The sequence below is a fragment of the Pleurodeles waltl genome, chromosome 10 (assembly GCF_031143425.1).
Source record: "Pleurodeles waltl isolate 20211129_DDA chromosome 10, aPleWal1.hap1.20221129, whole genome shotgun sequence".
Classification (NCBI taxonomy): Eukaryota; Metazoa; Chordata; class Amphibia; order Caudata; family Salamandridae; genus Pleurodeles; species Pleurodeles waltl.
The window spans coordinates 837317180-837329535 of record NC_090449.1 but is presented as its reverse complement, the minus strand read 5'-3'; the positions used below and the strand labels follow the sequence as shown (position 1 = coordinate 837329535).

Here is a 12356-nt window from a genome sequence, read left to right as displayed (position 1 = left end):
GTCGGAATCCCCATGGCAGCGCTTGGCGGATTCCCTGGGCCAGGGGAAAACCGGCGGGAAACCGCTGGTTCCCCTTTTGTGACCGCGGCTTTACCGCCGCGGTCAGAATCGCCCAGGAAGCACCGCCAGCCTGTTGGCGGTGCTTCCGCTGCCCTCCGCCCTGGCGGTCATGGACCGCCAGGTTCGGAATGACCCCCATAGTTCTTTCTCGCATATATAATGTCATCCCGGTTCTTTGACTTTAAGGCTACAGATAGAAGATGCTTGGCCACCCGGCACTCTTTGTCAAACCATTTGCACCTAGGAGTAGATGATTTTGATTGGGATTTAGAAGGTTTTGTGAAAAGCTCCTTAAGTTCTGCAAAAAAAAACGCATGGGCGGACATAATTTCTGCGGAAGATAATACGATTGAGTCCTCAAAAAGTTGGTGACAGGACATCATAATGCCAAGCTTATGATTCAATAAGTTGGATTTCAGAAACGAAGACCACTTTACCGCATGCCTATTAGTGGAAAGTTTCAACAGATCACTTCGACCAACCAAACCAATAGGTAGATCAAACAGGGCTATGTTATATGCAATTTGCAGGGGGGCATGGTCGCTAGTACGGGGAAGACCCACCTCTACGTTAGTTATGAGATGCCAAACTCGCAAATCCAAGATGACATAATCCAAACAACTGCTATAATTACCTCTAAAAAAAGTGGGTCTAGCAGGGTTATCGTTTGGAAATCGGCCATTTCCAAAACGGAGGCCATATGAAAGTGCAAGGTCTATTATCCGAGACACCCTAGGGGAAGGAATACGTGGTGTAGAATGAAATTGAAGTGGGGGGATGTTCCACACTAAGTCCTCATCCTGAGTGGACTCAGCAAAGGCTGAGCCAAGTTCAATTTGGGCGTTAAGATCACCCGCAATGATGACTCGATAATTAGAATGGAATTCTGATAAAACATTATGCAAGCGATGAATGGTATCAGACTGTTGGTTAAGAGGACCTGGATGGTTATAGATATTAATACACAGCACAGGGGTACCAGACCTAGTCTGTATTATTATGGCTAAAATATCACAGGAATCAACAGCAATTTCCTTGACCCTGCCCATCTCAGATGACTTGACCCAGTTACATAGACCCCCGACCGCCCTTCCCCTAGGTGATTGGATTGCCTTTTTTATAAAAGAACGGTAACCTTGCCTATACACACCATCCGTATCCCAAGTTTCCTGGAACATGCAGATAGAATAAGATTCCACAAAAGCCACCCACTCCGGATCAGGCAGTTTGCTCTTAATACCTGCCACATTCCAGGACAACAAATACCCTTCAGAAGATGGAGTATTACAAATAAGCGTACCAAAATCAGTGACCGTAACTAAATTAGGATTTGCTATTGGGATACGGAGTGAAGCACTTGAAATAGGACCACCTGGGCTGATTAAAGGACTTTGAGGTGATACAAGTGGACCACAGGGTATGCAAGGATTAAAAAAGCGTAGTCAATCCACATCAGATGTATACACTTTATTAATCTGTTAATTTTAGTGACTTTTCTAAGCAGTCACGGACGCACTGAAGGAGGCTTTGTGGATCCACAGGGGTCCTCAGACCACAGGTTGGGAACAACTAAACTAGATTGTTTTTAAATCTGTTTTTATTTTTGTTTTTAATGTTGATTATTTGTACATTTACCTGTATAGCCATTTTTATAAAATCTGCTGAGTAAAGTTTAATTGAATAAAATCGACTGGAGTAGTGTATTGTGGGGCGGGGTAGAGTGTAATAGCATACAGTGGAGTGGTGTACAGTGGAGTGGGGTAGAGTGGGATGCCATAAGGTAGAGGGGCAAAGATTGAAGTTACGTACCATGTAACAGCATAGAATGGAGTGGGGTAGAGTTGAACAGTATAGAGTAGAGTACAGTGGAGCGGCGTAAAGTAGAAAAGATTAGAGTGGTATAGTGTAGAAGAGCGTAGAGTGGCATGGAGTGGTGTAGGCTGGAGTAGTATACAGTGGAGTGGGATAGAGTGAAATAGCAGATAGTGAAGTGGTGTAGAGTGAAGCAGAGTCCAATGGAGTGGCATTGAGTGGAGTGGTGTCCACTGGAGTGACATAGAGTAGAGTAGCATATAATGGAGTGGTATACAGTAGAGTGGCATAGACTGGAATAGTATTTAGTGGAGTAGCATACAGTGCAGTGGGATTCATTGATGTGGTGTAAACTGGAGTGGAGCATACTGGATTATGTGTAGAGTGCAATAGCATACTGTGGAGTGGTGTCCAATGGAATAGCATAGAATGGAGTCAGGTAGAGTGGAGTGGCATACTCTGATGTGGTGTAGAGTGGAGTAGCATACAGTGGAGTGGCATACAGTGGAATATCATAGACAGAGGGGCAAACAGTGGAATGGCATAGATTGCAATAGCATATACTGCAGTAGCGTGTAATAGCTTACAACTGAGTGGTGTACAGTGGAGTGAGGTAGAGTGGAATACCATACAGTAGAGGGGCAAAGATTGAGGTTATGTACAGTGCAATAGCATAGAATTCAGTGGCGTACAGTGGAATATCGTAGAGTAGAGTATAGTGGAGTGGTGTTTAGTATAATAGCATAGATTGGAGTGGAGTGGTGTAGGCTGGAGTAGTGTACAGTGGAGTGGGGTAGAGTGAACTAGCATATAGTGGAGTGGTGTTAATGGACTAGCGTAGAATGGAGTGGCATACAGTGGATTGGCATACAGGTGAATAGCAGAGAATGCAGTGGTGTACAGTAGAGTGGCCTAGACTGGAATAGTGTTTAGTGGAGTAGCGTACAGTGCCCTGGCATACAGTGAAGTGGTGTAGACTGGAGCAGTGTACCCTTGTACCCTGTAATGAGTTAGAGTGCAAAAGCATACAGAGGAGTGGCATACAATAGGGTGGTATCCAATGGAATAGCGTAGAATGGAGTGGAGTGGCATACACTGAAGAGGTGAAGAGTAGCATACAGTGGGATGGCATACAGGGGAATAGCACAGAGTGGAGCGGTATATAGTGGAATGGCATTAAGTCGAATAGCATATATATATATATATATATATATGTATATATATATATATATATATATCTATCTATCTAGAGAGAGAGAGAATAACATCAACCTATTGCAAAGTTAAATGAGCAATGTGGTATATTTCATCACAATCCCACAGAGAGGGTTGATTATCATTTTCATTGTTCATTGATTCTGATGAAGCAGAAAAAGAAAGGCTAACAAACATTCATATATCATGTAACAAAATCGTATAAGGCAATGTGATTTTAGCAAAGAAAAATAATGTGTGTAGAAAATGTACCCACGAAGTAGGTCGCCATTAGTATAAACGGGCTTGATTAAACATGAAGATTCGACAATGTAGTAATCCGTCATAATTGCAGCTGTATTTTATGATTTTCTCGTCAAAACTGTTATATGCTTAGCTTAAATTTAGCAGAGGCTTTGGCCTAGTTGCCTGGTCTCAATTTTAACTGCGTGGTTTTCACTTGTATTAACAAAGACATGTTTTCAACTTTAAAAGCTGTATTTTTCCAGTAGAATGACTAATACACTTATCTCTAAAGTTGCGTGCTAGGCAAGTTCCATCCCCTTTTGAAGCAAGGTCAGTTTCTGCAGGTGCAGACAATAAAGACACTGATACAGAATTAATTGGCAAACTTTGTTGCTACTTGTGTTCCAAAACTCCAAGGACACCTTATGCGTAGGTGAACATTAAGAGAAGGACATTATTCATTGGTTAAAGAGAAACCACCCAATGGACCCTCCAATGGAATACCCTGAAGAATTTGGAACGTTTTCTTACTTAAACCCACCGGACAAAGAGAAGCCAGCCATTTTCTTTGATGCCATTTTGAAGCCAGATTCAAGAAGCCATTTTGATGACACTTTGATGCTTTTTCTCTATCCCAGAGAGAGAGACTTTAAAGAATTCTCACCCTAGAGACTTTAACTTTAACTTTACCCCGTCTTGCCCATACAATAACTTTTGCCCCATTTTCCTTGCTGCTGCAAGGAAAACTTGACTTAAACTTTGCCCCTTTGAAATCTGCCCCATGCTGATCGAACCGGTACCTGAAGGACGAAGACTTACCTTGAATGCTGATTGTATTTGGTAATTATGAAAGGATAAATGTATTATTCATCGTATTTTCCTTCTTAGGTACCAACTGCTTATTTTGACAGAGCCTAAGCTAGAAGTTTCTAAATTTATGTTGATTAAATTCATTTTCGCATGAAGCCCCACATGCCAATGCTAATCAGAGGTTAGTTGAGGTATTCATTTGATGCACCATGCTGAATTGAAATCTTGTTATGCTGACCAATGTATGCAATTAGTCAAATTCAGTTACTTTTATTAGTGATTTGCATTGCTATAACCGAGTGCATTATAATCCAGATTTTGCGTAGATTGCGTTTCTTCCCTCGTTATGGGCAGCTAGTAATGTTAGTATATGTATATCATTTGATTTTGAGACTTACTTATATTGTGTTAGCTTTGTTAGTATAGGGAAATAAACTCATTAACCTTTAATAAACAGGTGTGGTTATTCATGACTGAAAGGTCATGGTGTGTTTAATTACTGATTTTCCGTTTAACTAATTAGTTGTTTGATTACTAACTGAGTATTGGTTAATTGATTATAGATGGTTATTGATTATTGATTTGGGGGATCCGACAATTATTTGGATGAGGAGAACCCAAACCCGGTCAAAGGGTTCACCGACCTCCGGCGTGTCCAAAGTATATGTAATTTATAAGGACTGGACGCGATATCAATTCGAAGCACTTTCTTCAGGACACAGTAACACTTATACAGACCCTTTTACAAATCAATAAGGCCTCTTGGTATACTGCAAAAATTCAGACTGGCTAATGGTCAGGTGATGCACATTGTTAGCCATGGAAACCTAGGAGAGACGTTGTTTCAAATAAATCGAGCATAGATAATTACACCTGAACCCATAGCTCAAGGTCAAAAACATGGGATAAACTAGTAAAGGGCTTACAAGAACATTTACAATTGTCATGGTTTGAAGTTTATTTTGATTTCCATTTACAGAAGCCAAGAGAAAGGAATTATCACAGAAACTACTTTAACGTAATAAAGTCGGCTATATAGAAACCGAAATAATTTCTGGTTGAACCTTGGTCTCACTTTTGGTGTTATACAAACAATACCAATACCTATTAACTGGCTGCATGAAGAACATATAAAGTGTCAGCTCACATTTCCAAAGGGGAGTTGTGTGAGAGCGGGATTGAGGGAAGAAAAAAGCTTACAATTAAAATAAAGAAATACCCGTACACAGAAAAATTAAAAACCAGATGGAGAAAGACGTTCTAATTTTCAGTACTAGAAATGGACAGCAGTTTTAACATTTCGCAAACCTCAATAAAAGTATTTTGTTGCTGGTCGGTGTTAATTCTTTGGTAACATAACAAAGGCATTTGATGGTGCAAATCCACTTTTATTATATAACTTGTATTGATAACAAATACAATTAATGAACACAGAGTACACCACACTTAAAATTCTTACCTGTAGAAGAATATTTCTTCCCGTCCTTGTGAGGTTTACACTGTGTGGCTGTCCATTTGCCATGTTTCTGTTGTCAATGTCAATGTTGTACGGTTTCTTGGTATCGCCCAAGCTGTACCGAACTTGTAAGTTCCCTGAAAAAAATGTAGTGTGTCAGCCAAATACATTCCCAGTCTTTGAAATATGTTCTCACTTCCAACAGTTTGTAAATGACAAAACAATGTAATCAATACTTCAAAAAAGTTAAGCAGAAAAAGTACAGACAGTGGTATTTGTGCCAGCCCTTTTCATCCAATGGCTTTCACATGTTTTTCAGGGCTTGAAATTGTTTGGACAGGCTGTTCATCATGGCTATGTTGTTGCAGGCATGGGTATTTGTCATAGTGTTGCATACTTGTATTTGGTCTCGTTTTTAAGATTAGTGCCAGCAGTGCACACGCTACTTGTGAGCTCGAGCTGCTGACTCACTTTGTTGTTTGAATTCTAGAACGTTATGCCTCTCTGAGTGTCAGTTGGTTGCCGGAAGTCACCGCTCTGCTACTGGGAACTAACCTGCGAATAAACTTGTTTTCCCTTAAACAAGTGTATTTCTTTACTCACCACAGTATGTTGTCCCATTTGACTTCCCATTAGGTTCCAGTGATGCATCATGATGCAGACTTAACATGACAAAAGTAGGTAACTAAATCCCAGTGCATGTCCTGTGATGTATGTACTTCACTGGCATGAACACATTTTGATTGCTGATTTTTGAGAACCCCTTTCACAGGGCCACGGGGCATGCATGGGCTACTGGACCCAACCATGGTGTTCGAGGCCTTTAACGCCTGATATCCAAGGTATATCCTGAGCAACTGGGCAAAGTACCCCTTCTGCATTTGACTCTCAGTGGTAGCTGTGTTTGAGCAGTCAAAAATCCCTTGGGGGAAGTGTAGATGCAGGTCAGTGAGCATGACTCATAAGTCAAAGGTCACACAGTGCTACCTATAAAACAATATCTAGTCACATACTTGCTTTTATGCAAACAAAATTATTATTTTAATTCTAACTCTATATATGACATTCAGAAGCAGCAAGACAATCCCCCTTGAGGCTGGGTCTCTGGTAGTTCTCAGGGAAATTCCTGTCCCACCCTCCTACGTGTAACATTTTGAGGTTATTCCCCATTCACTGGTGGCCACATTCAGAGAATTCATGCTACTAGACTGCCCTCAAAAGTTCCATTTTAACTCTTCAAGATTTTTGTCAAAGGTGTCTATGGTGTAGTAGCACTGTTAGCAACATGACCCTTGGGCGCGAATAGTCTAGTTCACGTCCTATCCACTCTCGCAGCACAGAGGAGTTCAGTGGCACAGTGGATGCCCTCGGAATGAGCGCCTGCTCAGTTAAGAGAAGTCTGGCTGCTTGCAACCCACGCAACAGTACCAGCAGTGCATGCTCTCTGTCCTGGCAGCAATGCCAAAATCCTTCTCTGCTGTTGGAGCAGCTCTCTGTTCGCAAAGCCCCAGTAAGTTCATTTTACCCGGTTGGGGTGGGCTCGGTGTAATCATTTCTTCATACCTGACTAGAGCCCAGTTAGGGTTCAATGTTGTTCATGGCATGTCCAACCCATCAAACACAGCCTCAGTCTTTTCTTTGGATAATGACCCAGATTCTTTGGCACATTGGTACCGGCAGCCCCTTCTGGCATACAGAGTTGCCACAGTACTTGGAAAACACATGCACCAACTTTCTTGGTGCAAATGTCCACACTGAGACGGTCATGGGTCCCAGCTATTTAGCAGTGGTAACTTAAACAGTGGCCCCCTCTGGCATACTGGGTCACTGCAGCATGGCAGTAAGGTTTCACTCCGGCCCACATGGCGCTTCATCCTCCAGCAACCCTCTATTGGTAAATGGGTGTTGCAGAGCTGACACAGCACATGGGCAATGTGCCAAAATGGTACATAGAGGTCGACCTGATCAGTGAACAGCATCACACTTCACTCTGGGAATCCTCTCACAGTGCTCCCCACAGGCCCTTGCTCCCTCCAACTCTCTTCTCTTCCTCCCAGGGCAATCTGGTCTTGGCAAGCAGGCAGGTGATGGTGTTCCAGGCTCCAGTGCAGGTGATCTTGGTGTCCTGGGTGAATTCCCATCACCCAGCAGGTAGACTAGGAAGCCTTTGCCCCAGTCCTGGTCACAGGCAGAAGTCTTGCAGAGCTTCCCCCTTTCACACAACCCACCTGGCTGCCAATCAGATGACCAAATTTGGATTCTCGACTTCCCCTTTTCATAGTCCATTTCCAGACACCATAATGTAATTTAGGGTCTGAGTCTTTGAGGTAAAAAGTGTCTTTTGAAGTAGACACTTCTCCTTTTCTTCTTTCCTCGTGAAACACTGTCTGTCATAGCAGGCAAGACTTCAAAGCTGATTGTCCCAATATACAACTCTTGGGAGTGACAAGAGTTTGCACCAGATGTCAGCCACAGTGATAAGTACATCAATAGGTTAATCCCAATCCCCCAGCCCTACTTTTTATGATTCCCTTATCAGCCCCATCTCCCTTTGGGATATGTGTTCAGACACCTTACGTGTAATCTTTCTCTGAATCAAAGGGCAGTCTCCTGAAGACTAAAGGGAGCCTCTTAATTTTTGCTTGTCTGTTTGTCCCAACCAGCTCACAGGAATACAGCAATATACAAATCTATCTGGGGGGATTCCTCTCCTGCTCATGTCTTCATCAGAGAGGCCAGGGCTTCCCACACTGGAACCCAGGGTCCTCTCTGTAATGTACCATTGCAGGCACACTTACACAGTGTACATCACTCTTGCTGTTTAGCACTAGTACCTCCATGCTTGTAACACATGCACTCTGCACAAACACATATGCACTGTTCAGCTTTGCAGCTTTTCTATATTTGACCAGGGTGTGCTTTTTACAAACACACACACTTCCAGCACCTATACTTACCAAGTGTGCCCAGCACAACACTTGACCCTTTACGTATTGTACTTCACGCAAGCACACATACATCTAGTGTATGCTCTCATTGCGCACACATTGCACAGCAATACATCTCTTGAACTATGTAATTCGTACAGACATACATACACCTTGTACATACACTGAGCACACAGATACTGCACAGTGCTGCTCTATCCCTGCAATGTACCATTACCAGACACAAATACTACCAGTACAGTGTCATTGCTTCTGTGCTGTGCAGCACTGCACAGCTACCTGATGTGGGCCACGGGTTAAGCACATAGCAGCAAAACTTTTAAAAAGGTGACAGAGCCTGTAGGCCTCACTCCAGTGACAGAAGGGAAAAAGGTCCTGTTCACTACTACAGATCACTAGACGGTATGCTGCCACCACTGCGTACATTCCTGTGAATTAATTCCTGCTGAAGGTGGTAGCCTTCCACCACTATGAGAGTAGCGCTTTGGCATGCCATCCCTGGCCAACAAGACCACAATGCATGAGACAGGCCTTTGTCATGGTGCATACACATGTGATCTGTGTTCGTCTGTGACAAAAAAAAAGCATTGGCAATCCACACAACAGTAGAGTTGGGCACTCAGGGCAGTGTTACATGTCTTCATTTATGCAGGACATTTCTGTCCCAACATGATTCATGGCTTTATTTGTGGTGTTTCTGTATAGAGCTATTTAGACACTGCGCTATTCCCTAATCAATCTTGTGCATTCACTTGTTTTACTTTGATGTTGTGATTGCATGTGGGGTTTGAAGTCTATTTTGTTAAAAAAAATAAAGATGTTTGCACACATACCCTTTTTTAAACATTTAAAATATTAGCCCTATGGCAAAAATATCTACTTTGCAATACTTTTCTATGTATGTTTTTAAATGTAACAATTACAAAACAAACGTCAACTTCTAATTCCGTTCCATTGCACTCGTGTTTGACGATAGAATTAATGCAAACTCTTTAGATAAAGTTCCCCACTCCTTGCTTTCAAATATGATATATCAGGATGTTGGTTTGTTATGGGATTTTCTTTCTAGTACACATGAAGGTGCCCAACTGTTACTAAATATTTCCCCTAACACAAAGTCAGATCTACAGGTTTTGCCTTGTATATTACAGGAACTTCTTTATCAGCCAATCTCCCCTCTTCTAAGTACTACAATTTCTAGATTTTGGTAGCAGTTCATTTTGCTTCCGCGTTGTCTCCTCTATATATTATTCAAGTAGATTCTTATCTTATCAATTGAAAAATACAATCTCTTTGCTCATTCCATGTGGGGGTTCATACAGTATTGACTCTCCTCAACAGCTGGTTCACAATGAAGCAGAGGAAATAATTCCATCCAGCCGAGTATAACAAATGAAAGTTTACACACCGCTGAAACAAAATGCATCTTTATATAAATGTGCATTTGAACTACCTTGTAGCTGACTGGGAAGCAAGAGAGGTAGCAATAGATGTACAATTTAAATTTTGTGAAGCCCATTTGGCCACACAAGGACCAGGAATCAATATGGAAAGGTTAGTAGGTTTATTACAAATTAGTAATCAATCCAATATACGTGCATATCAAAATCAAATTATAATGGTACAGAAACAGAACCGGCAAGCTGAAAGGCCCAAATAAATTCAGATTCAATAGCATAAGGCATGCAAGAATTACAGTCAGAGCAATACAGATACTAAGAAACAGGAATTGACATTCATTAAATTAATTTTGATTACTCATCCGAGACATGAACAAATCAAAGCTAATCTAATTCATGTTCTAAGCTAAAATGAGAAAGTACAGAATAAAAGCCTCAGAGGATTCGGGAATGAAGCAAGGTAGGTATCAGCATCCAGAAGACTTCAGTAGAAATATTCTAAAAAAGGGGACTCGTTAGCATAAGGCTATACACTCTAAGGGCAAGGGTATGTGGGGAGGTCTTCACCTCTCCAAGTCCAAAGGACTCTGCCGTAACTCTAAGAGTGTGAACACTAACTTAAAGTGGAAAGTTCCAGGAGTATCCATATCTCTAAACGCTTCACCAAAAACCCAATTATTTCTCTTTCTCACATGGCACATCTGCAACATTTGTTGATTTTCCCATTCCACAGAGCTCCAACAACCTAGCTAACCTTGAGCACCTTCATTCCTGATACACGATGATAAGAGTCTTCTTCTGCTCATTAAATCGTCCTGTTGTTGCCAATATTTCTCTACTCAGACCTCTCTATCTCTAATACACAATGCTTCTTTCTCTAAGAAACCACGAATGCACACCTGCAAAAGAAGACCATGAACAGCACAGAAAAATAAATCTCTTGTTAAAATAAAGGCCTAGTACAGCTAACTTTAGTTAATCATTGTCCATGTGAACTTCTAATATACAATTATAAGTACAAACATAGGGCCTCATCACAAGTTTGGCGGAGAGGATTACTCCATCACAAATGTGATGGATATCCCGTCCACCATATTACAAGTTCCATTATATCCTATGGAACTTATAATACGGGGGGACAATATACCCGTCATGTTTGTGATGGAGTAATCTCCTCCGCCAAACTCGTAATGAGGCCCATAATGTCAGGATACATGCAAAACGTGAATAAATGACTTCATGATTAAATATCCAATGTGCTTTAAAAAAAATGCAAGATATTCATAAATACAAGTGTAAATGTGAATGTGAACTTCAAATCCTCATGTTAAAATTCAATATTAGAAGACATGGATATATAAAACACTAGTTTCCACAGTGAATACATCTCCAATAATCCGTTTTGATGTTTCACTTTACATTAATAATGTTAAGGTACACAGAGTATATGATGTCGGTTACACATTTGTATTGCTGCTGTTACCTGTAGGGGTGAAGCCACAAATTACCTTGCTCCACACCATAACTGTTGGAAAAGAAAGGATAACGTAGGGCCCATACTTTTGTTGAGGCCCTGGACGACTATTCCCTCGGTAATGGTTTGTAAATAACAACATTACAATTCAGTGCAACAAATCAGATAAATAAAATGTTTCTTGATCACTATTTTCTCATAAGGATTGGGAGAAGAATATTTTGTTTTTGGCCGGGAAAGCACAGGGGTTGATCTGGGGCCACAAAATGGATGAGCAGTGACCCTGACATCAGTACATTCATCTGACCACTCTTATATGTCTCTATCGTTGATAGCACTCTGATCAATTTGTAATTTGGCTATATGTCTTCTCTTTAAATGTCCTTCTTAGGCCCATATTTATCCCCATCTCATCTTACTCCGCTGGCTACGTTCCATTTCAGTTTACAGTGTCATTTTCTTTCTATTGTTTACAACTTCAATGATCGCGTTGCCTCCCAGAGCTGTTCTTCTTCATGTGTTTAAATGTTCCATCCCAATCTCAGCGCTCAGGCTCTCAAATCCATCTTGTCGTTCACTGCTTGCCCTCTATTCACCCTGCATCCAATCTAGCCTACTGTTGTCTCTGCATCTCTTACAATGGTAACGTTTCAATCTATTCCGAAATCTCATCTTCTCTTGCCGACTTTCCTGTGTGGAAGTTTATTTTTAATCTGCAGTTTTGGTTGACAAATTGTTTTGAGTATTACTGGTATGATTTTTACGATGAATTCTAGTTGAACAGATTAATAATATTGCACTTGAAATTATTTCCTAACTTATTTAGAAAAGTGTTTTCTAAAGTGTTTTAGTTGTGCCACATTTTCTAATAGGTGAACCATTATATTGCAACTGCTCCTGCTTGTTCCTCCTCCCAATCATGCCCCCATGAATGCCTTTTCCTCTCTTGCTTACTG

The 12356-nt window shown here is 41.2% G+C and overlaps 1 protein-coding gene across 2 annotated transcripts in view; it reads right to left on the bottom strand.

The window, feature by feature from the left end:
• Positions 1-12356, bottom strand: part of CNTNAP2 (contactin associated protein 2) — a 2759350-nt gene that overhangs the window by 475721 nt on the left and 2271273 nt on the right. For both annotated transcript variants that reach the window (XM_069211508.1, XM_069211509.1), the window contains exon 20: positions 5582-5715. In XM_069211508.1, the coding sequence (XP_069067609.1) occupies positions 5582-5715 (134 nt within the window). The remainder of the gene's footprint in view (positions 1-5581; positions 5716-12356) is intronic.